The 18,366-nt window shown below is 45.7% G+C and overlaps 1 protein-coding gene across 1 annotated transcript in view; it reads left to right on the forward strand.

The window, feature by feature from the left end:
• Positions 1-16,186, forward strand: part of AGPAT2 (1-acylglycerol-3-phosphate O-acyltransferase 2) — a 52,434-nt gene extending 36,248 nt beyond the window's left edge. Inside the window, exons 4-6 of the mRNA XM_070955632.1 lie at positions 8,051-8,146; positions 11,615-11,687; positions 13,531-16,186. Coding sequence (XP_070811733.1) covers positions 8,051-8,146; positions 11,615-11,687; positions 13,531-13,697 — 336 coding nt within the window. The 3' untranslated portion in view covers positions 13,698-16,186. The remainder of the gene's footprint in view (positions 1-8,050; positions 8,147-11,614; positions 11,688-13,530) is intronic.
• Positions 16,187-18,366: the final 2,180 nt, after the last annotated feature.

Raw genomic sequence — 18,366 nt, forward strand, 5'->3', positions numbered from 1 at the left:
CCAAGGGACTCGCAGGAGTCTTCTCCAGCACCAGAGTTCAAAGGCCTCCATTCTTTGGCCTTCTCACCCTTCCTTATGGTCCAACTTTCACAGCCGTCCATTGCAACTGGGAAAACCAGAGCCTTGACCATACGCACTTTTGCTGGCAGGGTGATGTCTCTGCTTTTTAGTAAGCTGTCTAGATTTGCCATGGCTTTCCTCCCCAGGAACAAGCGCCTTTTGATTCCTTGGCTGTAGTCTCCATCTGCAAGGGTTAGGGTGTTCCAATAACCTTGGAACACCCTAACCTTTGTGTGAATGCAACCATCTTCTATAATGATTTGCTGAAGAGGTCTTTCTTCACGATGGGGGAAAAGATGGACTTAGCATTGTGAAGGCATCTCAAAGGGGTTTTCACTAACAACCTCAGGAATCCAGTCACTGCTTCGTCCCAATAAGGCTGCAGATTCTAAGCAGAAGTAAATATGTCTGAGCTGAAGCAACCACACCCAGCACCTTGTCAAGACATGCCTGGTTGAGTGAATTGTTGCCCTCTAAAAGGGTGGCTGGATGTGCCCCTCCCCTCCCCAAAAGTTAAGCAAGAAAGTTAAAAGGTGGAGATGTGGCAAGATCCTTTGGCGAGCTCCATATGCATTTTAAGCCCCAGACCTGCAACAGAAGGAACTGATGAAATAATAAAAAAAAGTTCTTTGTTCCTTGCAAGTGTGCATTTTTAACTGTTTACTTATTTGCACTTATTTGCAAAACAAGTGGAACTTTTACGGTACCGTTGGGACTCCCATCTTGTCTATTTTAATCAGATTCATACAGCCGGGGTCTTTGGATACCGAAACAGCATCGGAGACCTCCAAGACCAGCAGATCGGACTATCAGGGCACACCAATCACCCTGCATTTCATACACACAATTTCCTTGCGCACACAGGCTTTTTACCTTGCTGATGAAGAAGCTGCCTTGCCCCACCCATACATGCAGAACAGGGGTGGGCTCTACTTACCTTTACTACCGGTTCGCAACAGGATTGTGTGAACCAGTAGAACGACATCTGGGGCAGTGGGCGGGGCCTCCCGCTGGTTTTACTACCAGTTCTTGCGAACCGGTCCGAACCGGGGGCAACCCACCACTGACACAGAAGGAGAAAAGGCTTGTGTTTTTCTTGCTAAAATGCTTTTGGCTCCTCTAAGGATACCAGATCATGAGAAAGGCGGGGCTAGATGAATCACAAGTTGGAATTAAGATTGCCGGGAGAAATATCAACCACTTCAAATATGCAGATGATGCCACTCTAATGGCAGAAAGCGAAGAGGAACTAAAGAGCCTCTGGATGCGGGTGAAGGAGGAGAGTGCAAAAGTTGGCATGAAAACTAAGACCATGGCATCCGGCCCTCTGAATTCCTGGCAAATAGATGGGGAAGAAATGGAGGTAGTGACAGATTTTATCTTCCTGGGCTCCAAGATCATCACAGATGGGGACTGCAGCCAAGAAATTAAAAGATGTACGCTCCTGGGGAAGAAAGCCATGGCAAATCTAGACAGCATACTAAAAAGCAGAGACATCACCCTGAGAATAAAAGTGCATATAGTCAAGGCGATGGTTTTCCCAGTTGCAATGGATGGCTGTGAAAGTTGGACCATAAGGAAGGGTGAGAAGGCCAAAGAATGGAGGCCTTTGAACTCTGGTGCTGGAGAAGACTCCTGTGAGTCCCTTGGACTGCAAGGCCATCCAACCGGTCAGTCCTAGAGGAGATCAACCCTGACTGCTCTTTAGAAGGCCAGATCCTGAAGAGGAAACTCAAATCCTTTGGCCACCGAATGAGAAGGAAGGACTCCCTGGAGAAGAGCCTCATGCTGGGAACGATGGAGGGCAAAAGAAGAAGGGGACGGCAGAGAACGAGGTGGCTGGATGGAGTCACTGAAGCAGTCGGCGTGAGCTTAAATGGACTCCAGAGGATGGTAGAGGACAGACCAACTAGGTGGCTCAGTGGCTAAGACACTGAGCTTGTCGATCAGAAAAGTCGGCAGTTCGGCGGTTCGAATCCCTAGTACAGGTCTCCTGCGTGACTAGGGGGTTGGACTAGATTACCTCCAAGGTCCCTTCCAACTCTGTTACTGTTAGGAAGGCCTGGAGTTACATTGTCCACGGGGTCACAATGGGTCGGACACGACTTTGCGACTAAAAACAACAACAACAACAAGGATACCAGGAGTTGTTTCCAGCTAAACTTAACCGTGAAGGGAATCAGGCAACTGACCAACTGGCAGAAGGCCAACTCGGAGGAAGCTGCTCTCAGGCTGGCTAACAGCTTCCACGTGCCTTTCCTGACCTTTGACCTGACCTGATCTGTGCCAGGGTACCACCTGTTCCTCACCTGAGCTCCCTAAGATATTTGGAAACGTTCCAGTCCAAACAACTTTGAAGAAAAAGCTAATATTTGAATGCCACCTTTCAAATACCTCAAGAGTCCTTCAGCTATTTTCTTTCCTAATCGGCTCAAACCCATCTGGCTACTTGTACAAGAGCAACCCAGCAGATACAAAAGGTGCCATTAATTTTGCTGGCTAGGTAGAATGGGATCAGCTGATTTTAGAGCACTTTAAATTTCTGGTTTCCCAGAAGAGCTTCAGATTTTCTCCCCGTTCTCAATAATTTGAGAGACCAAAGTGGAAGTTAGACCATAAAACACAGAATCATAGCATTGGAATTTGGAAGTCTTCCAGCCCAATGCCTCGCCCATAGCAGGAGATTTTATATCATTTCACACAGGTAGGTTGTCCAGTCTCTTCTTAAAAACCTCCAGGGATGAAGTACCCACAACTTCTGAAGGCAACTTCTGTTCCGCTGGTTAATTGTCCTCACTGAATGAAGGAGCAAATTTCTCCTTCATTCCAGCAAGCACTCCTTGCTTAGTTTCCATCCATTGTTTCTTGTCCTGCCCTCTGATGCTTTGGAGAATAAGGTGACCCCCTCTTCTTTATGGCAGCCCCTCAAATACTGGAAAACTGCTCTCATATCCCCACTAGTGGCAGCATTGGTGCTTCCGGCCTAATATGACTTCCAAAGCTTCCAAATGCTTGCTTCCGTGTCTTTACTTGGCGTTTTTCTGGAACGCTGACACTAGTCTTTCTTCTCTCTAGACTAACCCAACCCAAATCCTGCGAACATTCTTCATACATTTTAGTCTCCAGGCCTTTGATCATCTTCGTTGCTCTTCTCTGCACTTTTTCCAAAGTCTCAACAACTTTTTTGTAATGTGGTGACCAAAACTGGATGCAGCATTCCAGGTGTGGCCTTACTAAGGCTCTATAAAGCGGTACTAATACTTTGCGTGATTTTGATTCTGTGCCTCTGTTTATACAAACCAGGATAGTATTAGCTTTTTTGGCTGCTGGCTCATGTTTAAGTAATCGTCCACTAGGATTCCAAGGTCCCTCTCACAGATACTGTTTTGGATCCAGGTCTTGCCTAATCTGTACTTGTACCTTTGGGTTTTCCTGCCAAGATTATAACCTTGCTTTTCTCCACATTAAATCTCATGTTGTTGGATAGGGCCCATTGTTCAAGTCTGTCAAGATCCGGGTATTTTCCTACTTAACCAAGTTTGCAGCCATAGCTCAGTGAAATCACATCCACTATCCTAGGCTTCTTCAGACAGCAAGCAAGCATTTTGCTGCCTATTGGGAGACTAATATAGATCTATTTCGGACTGATTGGTCCTCATCAGTTGGCCACACCCTTATCATATATTCCCTCCCCGTAGAGGCTAAGTATTTACTTTCTTTTTTTGTCTTCTTTCGGACTGATTTGGACCAATCAGTCCGAAACAGATCTATATTAGTCTCCCAATAGGGAGCAAAATGCTTGCTTGCTCTCTGAAGAAGCCTAGGATAGTGGATGTGATGTCACTGAGCTATGGCTGCAAACTTGGTTACGACGAAGTCTCATTCGTCATCTTCAGGCTGGTGTTTTCGGCTTCGTAAGAAGCATGAAGCCGAAAACACCAGCCTGAAGATGATGAAGGAGACTTCGTCAAAACGTCGCCAAGACACTTCCAATTTTACGAGGGAGAAAACCCGAATAACCAAAGACCTACATACAAATACCCGTGAAAACCTCTGAACCCGTGTAAGATTGAGAGTATCTTGGCGACTTTTCGACAAGGTCTCACTCGTCATCTTCAGGCTGGTGTCTTCGGCTTCGTGCTTGTGCAAGGAAAGCGTGATCGGAGCTGCTGTCTATCTCTCTCTATATATATGTTAAGTGTTTTCCTATTGAGACACCCCGATAGCGAAATATATATATATATATATATATATATATATATATATATATATATATATATATGTATGTATGTATGTATGTATCTGAGTTTGTATAATCACTGAAAGGCAGTCCTGCTTCGTGCCCTCAAAGACATTATTGTATATTTGCATGTAGCAACAACTGCTTTGTGTAGAAAAGTGTGCATTTTCAACCTCACTTTGTTGAGCTTTCCTTGTGATTCCAAGATCCAGCTCATAATTTTACTTGAGTTGTAGATTTTTTTTAAAAAAAAAAATCAAACTATGCCTGTACAGGTAGTCCTCTACTTAAGACCAATTTTGGAGCCCAAAATTTCTGTTGCTAAGTGGGACATTTGTTAAGTGACTTTTACCCTGTTTTACGACCTTTCTTGCCACTGTTGTTAAGTGAATCACTCAGTTGTTAAGTGAGTAGCATGGTTGTTAAATGAATCTGGTTTCCCCATGGACTTTGCTTCTCAGAAGGTCACAAAAGGTGGATCACATGACCCCTCGGACAATGCAACCGTCGTAAATATGAGTCGGTCGCCAAACATCTGAATTCTGATCACCCGACCATGGCGATGCGGCAATGATTGTAAGTTTGAAAAATGGCCATAAGTCACTTTTTTCAATGCCGTTGTAAACTTTGAATCATCATTAAACGAACTGTTGTAAGTCAAGGACTTACCTGTGCAGCCTTCCAGGTTTGAAAAAAGTAAACAAACCACAGTGCAATTTCTTTTTATAATTTTACTGTACAAAGCCACAAGGGAGCGCAGGTACAGAGAGTCTCCTGCCCCAGCTACGGACCCCAAAGAACGCAGCACACACAAAGTCCGTTCAAACCTTAGTTTATTAAATAAACCAGTCTTTTACAACAACGGCTGTTAATTAACTGCATTAACAGCTGCCAAGAATTCAAAGAATAATACTGAAAGCTTACTATGGTTGGCAGAATGCCCAGAAGCAATTTGCAGGAAGCTGATAAGATAAGCAAGACAAGACACGAAGGTATGTGAACTAAGTTGTTCCTTGCAAATTGCTTCAGTCTGCCTTCCTCCTTAAATAGGCTAAGGGAGTGGCCAATTAGCCCCAAGCCTTACTCTCGAGGAGACTTCCTCCTGAGGAGCCACTCCTGCCTTTTGGCAGCTCTGCGTGCCCTTGTATCGAGAAGAGGCTCCTCCTCTTCTTCCTCTTGACTTATAGGAGCTTCTGGAGGTTCTGAAGGCCCTGGCTGAATCCCCGCCTCTGGCACCACATCTTCCCCAGCCTCCTCATTGTCCAACTTGAGTGCCAGCTGCCCAGGCTGCTGGCACAGCACCACACCAGCTTCCTCGCTGTCGGAATCAGCTACTAGCTGCACAGGCTGCTGACGGGCCACAACAGATAGTCCTTGAGTTACAACTGTGTAACAACCAATATAAAGTTACAACTTGTCCTCAGAATTAATGGGATCAAAAATTGATAACGATTGGTAACTGGCATGCATTTATGGCAGTTGCAAAGTCCTGGGGGCAGGGGTTGTATCACATGATCGCCATTTGTGACCTTCACAACCAGTTTTGGACAAGCGAAGCCACTGGGGGAAAGTGGATTCCCTTTAATGACCATGTGATTCAGTTAAGAACCGTGCAAAAAAGGTTGTAAAATTAGGCATGACTCATTTAAACACCAGTTGCTTAGCAGTCGGAAGTTTCGATCTCTGTTTTGGTCATAAGTTAAGGATAAGCTGAAAGTATTTTATGACATTGCTAATATACTATCAGTATGTAAAGAAGAATAAAATTCTGGAACGTTATGTCATCAATGAAGCTTTTCCAAGAAATGTGACCCAAATCGCCCTCTTGAACTGAGGTGGGTGCAGCAAAATAAAATGTGGTCTTATCGCATAGCATTTAGAAAGCTTTTATATTTGTGGCTTGGACTTGTGCCAGCTACCTAGATGCAACTCCTTTTACTAAATCAGTTAATCTTTTGCAATAAAAACTGGGTCAGGTCATCTTCAAGAATTTATTCTACATTGAGGCTTTCTCACTTCTATGCCAGTTCTGTGAGACATGTGACATAAGGAATCAGTGGTGAAATGTAAAATTTGTTACTACCGGTTCTGTGGGCGTGGCTTGGTGGTGGTGAGGTAATGTGACTGGGTGGGCGTACCAAAAGCGGGGGGAGCGCTGGGGGGGTCGCACCCACATGTGCCCAAATCCATAATTCTATGTGCCCTGCCCCTTGCAAATGCGGGCATGACCCCCTCCCCACGCTTTTGGTACACAATGGCACAGTGGGCCAGGTAGGCCTGTTTTTCGCCCTCCCCAGGCTCCAGAGGCTTTCTAGGAGCCTGGGGAGGGCGAAAACGGCCTCCCCCCCCGGAGGCCCTCTGGAAGCCAGAAACAGCCCATTTCCCAACTTCCAGTGGGCCCGGAAGGCCCGAAAATCAGCTGGCTGGCACGTACATACATGCTGGAATTGAGTTAGGGCAACGCTCGTGTGCCCACAGATATGGCTTCCACATGCCACAGGTTCACCATCACAGGTCTAGACAGTCACTTATCTAAAATGGTATAGGTTCTCCTGCTTGAGCAGGGGGCTGGACTTTAAGACCTCCAAGGTCCCTTCCAGCTCATTCTATTCTAAGTAAGTTCTAAGTAAGTTTGGTTCAAATCTGCTCTTCTTCCCACACCTGAAAGCGTGCCAGGGCAACAGCACCCCCTTCTGGCAGTTGATATGATGCACACAGCTGGGGTCAGAGTGCATTTTCTCACTGACTCCGTCCAGCCAAAGAGAAAAATTTACTTCAGAGCTGTCTTTCTCAAACAGGACAACTTTAAGGCTTGTGGACACTTCAACTCTCAGAATTCCCCAGCCAGCGTCCTAATCAAATGTCATCTTGCTTATCTTTTTTCAAGGTAAGCCAGGATCAACTAGAGGATGCCACCAGCTGTAGATATTGTGAAAACAAAATTTGACACTTTCTTGTTCAAACAATGTCCTGGAGGTGGCAAAATTAATTCTAAAGTTTAAACAGCCTCAAAAGTTATTTGAATTCACTGCCCAATCAAATCAAATCAAATCAAATCAAATCAAATCAAATCAAGATATTGCTGGAGGTTTTCAAAAATAGGGTTGGGCTAGGAGACCTCCACAGTCCCTTTCCAGACCTAGGATTCTATGAATTTCATGTTAGCTGAAAATCAATAGAAATTCTGCAAAATTGTTTTTTAAGTGTTTCGTTTTAAAAGTCCTGAGGCGGAAAAGATTTACCTTTTTAAAAGCGCAACTTTCCATAAGTAAGAAATGTGCTTTTCAAACACTATCTTTGAATGCTGTAGCAGCCAAAACTTATCTTTTGAAAGATCTGCCTCTCTTTTCTAGGTTGAACTGTGAGGTCCTCTCTGCTCCCTGAGCTTGCGAGTGCTAGCGAGTGTAGGGTTTGCTCTCTGTTTATGTACTAGTGGCCTGCTTTGCTGTTAGATTTTCAACCAGCGCAACTGAGTTTCTAGTTTTCTGCAGTTTTTGCGCCGGGAGGAACTTTCCCCCTTCAGAAAATGCAGCAGAAATCTTGGAATGGAGTGGAAGAAGGAGGACATTTTCTTTGGGTGGTATTTCTGAAATCTTGACCAGGGGAGGATGGGTAGCTGCTCAGATTTCAAGGGCTGTTTTTGGCTCAGAGGGCTTAGGAGCCTCACAGCCAGGGGAACCTGTCACAAAACTGAATGTGTGCCACACATACACACCAAGTACTAAAGTCTGTTTGTCCTTTTGCTTGCAGCTCAAGATCTGGATTTACCCAGAGGGAACAAGGAACATGAACGGAGACCTTCTGCCGTTTAAGAAGGGGGCTTTTCATCTCGCAGTCCAGAGCCAGGTGAGGGACGCTTCTTTGCAGAAGTGACTTGCGCCCCATGGATTGAAATAGGATTATTTATAACTATGATTATTTATATCCTGCCTTTTTTTTTTTTAATAAATAACTCAAGTTGGCAAACATTACATAGCGCTGGTGGTCCTCGACTTACAGTTCGTTTAGTGATCATTCGGAGTTAACAACGGTACTGCGGAAAGGGACTTGTGGCCATTTTTTTTTAAAAAAATTATTGATTAAAAATATACAAACAAACAAATACATTAAAACAACATACAAAACAAACAAACAACAATTCAGTCTTGCGACTGACTCTTATAGCTATCACATCGGTGGGTTATTTTTCTATTTTTCTTATCTTTCTCCATGGCTATCTATATTTACATATTTACATATTTATATATAAAACATTATAGTCCGCTCTTTGTTTAGTTCTTTACATTTCCAATTAGGTACTCAAAGTTATTTTTATGTTCCTATCTTTTCCTCCAGCCAGCTATACCATCTTTGCCACACTAATAGTAATCAGTATCATCTTTCTCTTGTAGTTCCTTTGTAAGCCTATCCATTTCTGCGCATTCTGTAATTTTTGCTATTATTTTGTTTTCTGTCGGTAATTGCTCAGATTTCCAATTTTGGGCAAAGAGTATGCGTGCTGCTGTTAAGATATGAATAATTAAGTATTTTATTTCTTTGGTATATTGTGCTGTAATTATTCCCAATAGAAAGATTTCCGGCCTCATTTCCAACTTCTGTTTTATAATTTCTTCAATGACCCCATGGCCACTTGATCAAAATCCAAATACTTGGCAACTGACTCATACTTATGACCGTCGCTGTGTCCCAAGGTCACGTAATCCCCTTTTGAGACTTTCCGACAAGCAAAGTCAAGGGAAAGCCAGATTTGCTTCACAACCTAACTCAACAGCTGGATTCACTTACCGTAACAACTGTGGCAAGAAAGATCGTGAAATGGGGGAAAGCTCATTTAACAACGGTCTTGCTTAGCAACAAAGTTGGGGTTCCATTGTGGTCGTACGTTGAGGACTATCTGTACTCCTTTTCAAAATCTTCAAAGAACTGCTTTGGTCAGATCCATCCTGAGTCCAGTTCAGGGCACCACACTTCTAGAAAAAGTGGAAGCAAAATGCAAACTCAAGAGGGAAGATTAAGGCAAAGAATTAAATAGCAGCAGCAGCAAGAACTGGGGTCAGGGATGGCCTTGAGAAGTCAGAAGGTTCCAGAATGGATAAATGACAGGTGGGAAAAAGGAGATTCACAGATTAACAACCATGTGCAAAAACAATCTTTTGGGGGCCTGGATGAACTCATAAAAAGATTGAGCTTCAAAGCTTCTCTCTAGTTATGATGTATGGCTGCGAGGCATGAATTCCGTGCAAGAGCGAGAGGAAATTTTGGTGAATTGTGGTGAAAAAGACGTTGAGACTTTGGAAAAAGTGCAGAGAAGAGCAACTAAGATGATCAAGGGCTGGAGACTAAAACATATGAAGAATGGTTGCAGGATTTGGGTTTGGCTAGTCTAGAGAAAAGAAGAATTAGGGAGTGACGTGATATAAGTATTCCGGTATTTGAGGGGCTGCCACAAAGAAGAGGGGGTCAAATTATTCTCCAAAGCACCCAGAGGGCAGGACAAGAAACAATGGATGGAAACTAATCAGAGAGAGAAGCAACCTGGAATTAAGGAGAAACTGTTGTGACCCAGGCCCAAGTAGGTAATAGTCGATGCAAACAGAACAGCTGAGAATTAATTCATTCTCAGCGTAGTCCAAACTAAATCAAAACAAATTCTTTATAACACAAATTCTTCAGTCTAATCACCAACCTTGGTATAATTAGGCAAACTGCCAAAGGCTTCTCTTGGCAAAAGGTCAGAAGCAGAAGACGCCGACCAGAGATAAGTGCAGCAAGACAAGAACAAGTCTATCAACGGCCAAGAGCCATTGCTGCTCTTTTAAGCTTTATGGGAGGGGCCAATCATCTCTTGGCCCTACTCCCGAGTTGTCCTCTCTGCTTTAGCTGCTCCTGCCTTCTGGCAGCTCTTCTCATGCGTGCACTAGGAACAGGCTCCTCCTGTTCCTCTGCCTCTCTGCTGTCAGCCTCTGGAGGTTCTGAAGTCTGCACATCACTCCCAGATGACCCTGGCCCCATCTCTGCCTCCGACGCAGAGCCCTCATCCGGGCCTTCCCCAGGCTCCAGGACTGGCCCCTGTTCTACCTCAGCCTCATCGCTGTCCGACTCCGCTGCCACCTCCTCAGGCTGTTGGCGGACCACAACAGAAACTTCCTAACAGTGAGGACAATTAACCAGTGGAACAGCTTGCCACCAGAAGTTGTGGGTGCTCCACCACTGGAGGTTTTTAAGAAGGAACTGGACAGTCACTTGTCTGAAACAGTATAGGATCTCCTTCTTGAGCAGGGGATTGAATTAGAAGACCCTAAACCTAACCCTCCCAGCTTTATTCTGATTCTGAGGAAGGAACTGACCACTAAATATACATTAATCAGGAGCTTCATCCCTGGAGACTTTCAAGAAAAGATTGGGCTGCCATTTGTCAGAAATGGTGTAGGGTCTCCTGCTTGAGCGGGAGAAGGCTGGACTAGATGACCTATAAGGTCCCTTCCAATATTAATTATTTCCTCCCAGAACATAACTTTAGGACATTGCAAAAAAACAAACAAACACACAATTGAATGCAGAGTTATTTTCAACTGCATCACAACGACATTATGATCAGTTCATTCCTTTTCTTATACACATGCAGCGAGGTTCAACTTTTCGACATTTTTAATGGTGAACTCAACATCATGTTATGTTACGTAATGGTTACCCCTTGCCCCTTCTTGTGCAACTTTTTTTCCTGAACACCTGACTCTGGTCAAGTTCCCTTTTGGTTGACTTCCTTCTACAGCTCTCCGAGTTCCTCTTCTGGGCAAAATTTCTCTCTCTCTCTCTTTTTTTTTTTTTAATAAAGCACCATAGTAAGAAAAGTCTTAACCTTCGAGCTTCAGTCCTGATAGAAGGGAGTTTTCATTATTTTCTTCGATATTATGTAGTGTAAAAAAAGTGAAGTCTAAGTCATCCTGGGAGTCAAAAAATGGGGATCGTTGCAAATTTAAGAACTTCCAGATTTTTGTCCCAAAGATCCCTTTTTTTTTTTCCAAGAGGCAACTGGACTTTCTGGTTTTTCTTTGAAGACATTTCGCTTCTCATCCAAGAAGCTTCTTCAGCTCCGACTGGATGGTGGGGAATGGAAGAATCTGACCAGCCAGCCAGAGCTGAAGAAGCTTCTTGGATGAGAAGCGAAATGTCTTCAAAGAAAAACCAGAAAATCCAGTTGCCTCTTTTAAAAAAAAGAGCACATTTGGGACAACCATGACCTGAATGATTGAGAATCTCTATAAACATTCCAGATTTTTGCTAACTTTTTTTTTTATTATCTTCCCTTTGAAGGTTCCAATAATTCCCGTGGTCTATTCCTCCTTTTCTTCGTTTTACAACCCAGAAAAGAAGAAGTTTACATCAGGTAGGATAATGCACAGCTTAGAGTGTTGTTCTATTTCTCTTTAGTGTCCTTGGAGATCCAAATTTCTCTTGCATGGCTAAAAGGAATCCAGGTTTCTGGCTTGGTGAGCATGCTCGGTTTCACTCCTAATATGCGTGGGTTCAGAGCAGCATCCCTTCCTTCCCATTTAATTTTCATTTAATTTTCATTCATTTTATTGGATTTATATACTGCCCTACTCCCGAAGGACTCAGGGCGGTGAACAGCCAAAGATAAAACATCCAAATTACAAAATTTAAAAGACAATATAAAAACCCAATTAAATAGTTCGGCCCAAAACAAATTAAAACACCCCTAATGGTTTAAAATAAATTTACAATTTACAGTTTAAAAGGGAAGTTAGGCCAGGCCAGCCTGGGAAAATAAAAAGGTCTTGAGGGCACGGCAGAAGGTGCGTAAATCCGGGATCCTCCGTATCTCCGGGGGGAGCTCATTCCAGATGGCAGGTGCCCCCACAGAGAAGGCTCTCCCCCTGGGGGCCGCCAGTCGACATTGTTTGGCCGACGGCACCCTGATAGAGCTTTTCAAGAAACAAATCAGATTTCTCGACTAGCAAATAGTAACAGTAACAGAGTTGGAAAGGGACCTTGGAGGTCAACTAGTCCAGCCCCCTGCTCATGCAGGAGACCTGTACTAGGGATTCGAACCGCCAAACTGCTGACCTTTCTGATTGACAAGCTCAGTGTCTTAGCCAGTGAGCCACCTAGTCAGGGTCAGAAAGAACCCTTGAGAGATTAGGGCAGTGATGGCTAACCTTTTTGCCATTGCGTGCCAAAAGCGGGGGAAAACAGGGGGGGGGGTTGCGCACGCATGCCCACAGCTATACTTATAGGTTTCCTGTCCCCCACGCATGTGCGCATGCCCCCCTATGCTCCCCCTGCTTCTGGCACATGATAGCACAATGGGCCTAGTAGGTTCGTTTTTTTTGCTCTCCCCAGGCTCCAGAGCCTCTCTAGGAGCCTGGGGAGGGCAAAAACGGCCTTCCCCACCTGCCCAGAGGCCCTCCAGAGGCCAGAAACAGCCTGTTTCCCTACTTCTGGTGGGCCCAGAAGGCCCGAAAATCAACTGGCTGGCACACGCATGCCCGCCGGAACTGAGTTCACGTGCCCACTGATATGGCTCTGTGTGCCACAGGTTCGCGATCACGGGATTAGGGTTTCCCACGGTCCTGGTTTCACTGCCTTTTGGCCAATTCTCGGCCCTCCCAAAATCTATTTCTCTGGAAGCCCCCCCCCCACCCTCCCAGTCAAAGCAATAAAGTGAGGCTCTATAACACCTTCCAGGCAAGCAGCTCATCAATAGAGGGTCTGCGACTTAAGTCACCCCCGCCAATTTGCTGCAGCCAACTCATCATGTAGAACTTGTTGCGGGACAAGAGTTACCCTAATATTGAAGAAATAGTGGAATAGAATCCTTTAAGGAAGGATGCCAAAGGAGGGACAAAATGAAATGTGAATGACAAAAATTAAAACAATGTTTTCATTATTTTTAAGTAAGTAAGTTGAATTGTTGAATTGTCCTGCAGCGAGTTGATTGCAGTGAGTGGTCCCATTCCGTTGTGAGAACCCAAAAGAACAATGAGGGAAATTAATCGGGAGAAACATAAGGTCAAGACAGAGGATGGGTTTGAGGGTTGGGCCATGTGTTGGGTGAGTGGAGAAGTTGCCTTGTGGGTCCCCCTTCCCAAATACTTGGGGAGTTGGCTTTGGCCAACCAACAGAGCTTCCTGCTCTAAGTGTGTGGAGTGGGGCAGTAGGACCAGGGTCCATAGAGATGAATTTGGCACTGTCTTTTCTGTCTCCAGGCAAAATCAAGGTGGAAATCTTCCCGCCCATCTCAACGAAGGACCTGACAACTGAGGATGTTGATGAGCTCGTCAAGCAGTGCTACACCACCATGAGGGAAACCTTCTTCAGATTGTCGGGAAAGAACCGAGAAGCCAATGGAGAGGCATCCATCCTTGGGCAGTAGGGTCTCTTGCCAAAATGGCTAGGGGAGGGGAGTGCTCACCTGTGGGACAGATCCTTCAATTGCCCCAAAGAGTGGTGATGGCCCCCTTGCTTGATGTGGTGGTGAAAACGTGTAGATATTCCCAAAGAACTTGAGTGAGGGGAGAAGGAAATTCAACCGGTGGATGTGCTCAAGTTTCTCAGGTGGAGGAATCTCCTCTCCCCACCTTCTTCTCCACAAATTGCTATTACCAAAGATTCCTGACCTTCTCCATGTTCACAACCCAGCAGCTTAAACAATCCGAAGTGCTTTTTGTCTCCTGGTGTCTCCAGGGATTGGGTCCATGGCTTCCTCCTTGACCTCCGGGGTGATGGGTGTGAAGGCGCTTACTTCCCTTCATTGGGCACAGGGATAATTTGGGTGGGCAGGCCCAGAACCTGGTCCACTTGGCACTTTTTCCTAAAGGAAGATGGGGGTCAGGCCCCACTACCAGTATTTGACATAGTTTCAGGTTGAGATGGGGAATGTTCCCGAACCAGTAATGATCCTCGTTCAGAAGAGGGGATGCTGGGTGTTTGCTGTCCTGATAGACGGCATCTATTACTGTTGGGGACAAGGTATGCAAGTAGACTCCCACAGGTAAGCTGGGGAGAATGTGAAGGACCATGGCAGAGTTTGCCATTATGGTAACCAAGCAAATTCCATCCTCTACTTAGGACTCCTATTGACACTGTAGTGCAGTGCTTCTCCATCTCACCAACTTGGTGATGCGAGGACCTCAACTCCAAGAATTCTCCAGCCAGCTGTGCTAGGGAATGCTTGCTGGAGAATTCTGGGCATTGAAGTCCCTACATCATAAAGTCCTTCCAACTTTAAATCTTGCCCAAGAATAAGGAAGCTTTCTTATTTATTTGGGACAAAGTTTCCCCTGTGTTCTTTTCTTTCGAGATAACTATAGCTCTGTTGCAAGAAGAGATAATTTAGTCACCAAAAGTTGCCTCACATAGTTTGGGTGCCGGAGTGCAAAGCAGACGTACTAATTTGGAAATTCTGAGATCTCGTGATGGCAAAGAGAAGAGCTGACGGGGTGAATCCTTTTGCTGGCGAGGATTTCAAAACAGTTACGAACATGTAAAGAGATCTGATTAAATTTACCTGCCGTAGTGTTTGGATTTGCCCATCAGCTCAGCGAAGCATGGCCATTTTATTTCGATTTTTGTGAGAACGGAGGGCACAATGCTGCTAGCAACTCTTCCCTGTCAGCTGGGTTGTGAGTCCAACAGTTGAGTTGTGTTGGGGCAGAGATTCCCAGGAGTAAACTCTTAAAGAGAATCAGAAGTACTTTCAGACAGACGTCGTGTTCACTCGGAACTTGCTATTTGTCCAACATTCCCGGGCACGTTGGGCTGCTGCCCTGCTAAACTGGGATTGCTCCCCACCAAGCCTTGACGCCGATCCCAGCCAATAAAGCCACTGCCTGTTGGTTGACAATTTGCTCAAGGGTGGAGACTTTTGTCTGTTTCTGAACCGGTTGGGACCCTGAACCAAGTTGGGTGGGCTTAGATGATCTTTAAGGTCCTTGCCAGCCCCGTCATGCAAAAGTGTTCCCTTGGTTTCATCCAATCCACTGTGGCCCTGCACCCATCCCCATGGATCATTCTTCTACAGTCCCAGTCCCGACCCCCCAAAAGGGGGTCGAGACTAGGCACAACTCAGCTTCCTTTATCTGGAGGCTCCAGAGAAGGTCTCAACCTTACCCAACTTCAAGATGGGTGGACTTCAACTCCCAGAATTCCCCAGCCAGCTTGCTGGTTAGGGAATTCTGGGAGTTGAAGTCCACCCATCTTAAAGTCATCGAGGTTGAAAAAGACTGCTCCAGACTCTCTGGAGAATTCATTGGGCTTGGTGATCAGTCATCCTTCCGTGGACAGGAGAACAGCCAAATGTCCAGGATTTCTCAGTATCTGGGATGCTGTTCTTGCTGTACCCCCACCCTCCATCCCACTCCAGTTCGGCAACAAAGCCCATCTCCCGCTTAGCAGGGGATGAAGTTACCCCTGAAGTTCAGCATCTGAAGACCCATCAAGCACAACTCCAACATTCAGAGGGTCTGTTGGATCCACCAACCTCTTAAGCCAGTTCCAGCTTTTGGCAGGCCTGAAGGACCAACAAAAAAGATGGATGGGGGGGGGTGTTACTTGGAATCCTGACAGCTTTATTTACAGGGTTTGGGGGACACGGTTGTCTTGTCCAAGTGGGGGACAAGCAACTGGAAGGGAGGCCCTCAACCTTAGGCAAAGCACTCATCACCAGCCTGACTTCAGGGGGTGGAGACAAGAAAGAGTAGGTGGCTGCTGGGAGTTGTAGTTCCGACAGCTGAAGAATGGTTCTCCTGACCCCTTCAAAAGCATACCAAAAACATGTGCCAAAGTGCCTTATTGCAAAGCCGTGGATTGCGTTTTGGTATTGTCAAATGTACTATTTTTATAAAGAATTTTATTTAAAGAGAAGCAAGGCTGGAGTGGTTGATTCCTTCCAAAACGTTTGCTTTGGGGAATTGGGGGGTGGGGGGAAGGGAGGCAGAGGCTCCATAGCCATGCCTGGGTTAATTTACCTTGTTACATCCGTCTTATGTTCCGCGTTTAGTGCTATATTCACTTTGTATGGGTTAGAATGCAACATTGCAGGCTGTAAAGCACTGTGAAGCGGCATATAAGTCCTAAGTGCTATTGCTACTGTATCTTTATGTCTATCATCCATCCATCCATCGGCTGTGGTAGCGCAGTGGTTAGAATGCAGTATTGCAGGCTAACTCTGCTGACTGCCAGCAGTTCGATTCTCACCAGGCTTAAGGTCAACTCAGCCTTCCATCCTTCCGAGGTGGGTAAAACAAGGATGCAGATTGTTGGGGGCAAGAAGCTGACTCTCTAAACCACTTACAGAGCACTGTAAAGCGGTATACAAGTCTAAATGCTATTGCTATAACTCAAGGTGGCAAACGCACACAATACACCATCCTATTTCTTCTACAAGAAGCCTGTGAGGTGGGTTGGGCTGAGAGAAAGGGACTGGCCCAAAGTCTCCCAACCAGCTTTAGTGCCTAAAATGGGACTATTATTGTTATTTATTTATTTATTTATTTATTATTTATTTATTATTTAAATTTTTATACCGCCCTTCTCCCGAGGGACTCAGGGCAGTGCACAGCCAACAATAAAACACATATATCCATAAAATTTAAAAACAGTTTAAAAACATATTAAATAATTTGCCCCCAATATTATTAAAAACCAAATCAAACCATTAAAATTAATGTTTAGGCCAGCCCAGCTTGTTGAAACAATAATGTCTTGAGGGCACGGTGAAAGGCGTGTAGGTCAGGGATCCTCCGTATCTCTGGGGGCAATTCATTCCAGAGGGCAGATGCCCCCACAGAGAAGGCCCTCCCCCTGGGGATTGCCAGTTGACATTGTTTGACCGATGGCACCCTGAGGAGTCCCTCTCTGTGGGAGCGTATTGGCCGGTGGGAGGTTATCGGTGGCAGAAGGCGATCTCGTAAAGTACCCAGGTCCTAAGCCATGGAGCGCTTTAAAGATGGTAACCAGCACCTTGAATCGCACCCGGAAGACCACCGGGAGCCAGTGCAGCTCGCGCAGGAGAGGTGTTACATGGGTGCGCCGTGTCGCTCCCATAATCACCCGCGTGGCCACATTCTGGACCAGTTGGAGCCTCCGAGTGCTCTTCAAGGGGAGCCCCATGTAGAGAGCATTACAGTAGTCCAGACGGGACTCAGAATCTCCTGGTTCCTAGGCCCAGCACCTTCACCATTTCACCAAATTGGCCCATTACCGTTTTTCCTCACCAGGAGGGTGTCTGAATGATCTCCATGGAAAATCCAGCTCGGTCTGGAATGATGCCACCCAAATCTTTATCCTTGGCTTTTCCAAGACCTTCAGAGCAAAGGACCCCCCCCCCCACACACACACAACTTCAAGTTCACTTAAAAGGCATTTCCACCGAGAGGCAGATCCACCCCAGCAACCCGTTTAGCACCTCACCAGTTTTTGAGACTGAAAAATCCACTCCCAAGGCCCTCCAGTTCAATGAACGAGACCATTTTAAGTTTTCCACATTTTAATGAGATTAAAAGTCCCACTTCTTTAGGTGTCTTAGCCAAGAACAGATTTATTGGGAACCAGGAACAACCCAGTGCTATTTCTACGATAACAATTCAAACTTTTGCAGACTTCAGCAAAACCCTGAACATTCCTTTATTCTAGTTGTTTCCTTCCTTATCAGCTGCTCGGCCTCGTTCCCACCATTCCTAATTGCTTCCTTTTGCTTCCATCCAACCTCGGTCACAATCGTGTTTTGACTTGAGATATGAGAAATGGGGAGGTCAACCATTGGGAAGAGCCATTCATTTCCTTCAAGAGGTTACACGCAGGTTACAATAGCTTTTCCGCATACAAAGTGGCTCTAGCTCAGGGGCGTCAAACTTGATTTCACTGGGGGCCACATCAGGGTTGTGTTTGACCTCGGAGGACTGGGTGTGTGTGTGATGGGGCTGGGTGTGGCCACGGTGGGCCTCCCCGGCCTCCTGCAGCACTTTGCCGGCCGAAAATGGGCCTGGGGCCTCCGCACAGCCCGTTTTCAGCCGGCAGAGTGCTGCAGGAGGCCAAGGAGGCTG

This window comes from Pituophis catenifer, unplaced genomic scaffold, assembly GCF_029215685.1.
Source record: "Pituophis catenifer annectens isolate HBS135680 unplaced genomic scaffold, rPitCat1.0.hap2 SCAF_17, whole genome shotgun sequence".
NCBI lineage: Eukaryota > Metazoa > Chordata > Lepidosauria > Squamata > Colubridae > Pituophis > Pituophis catenifer.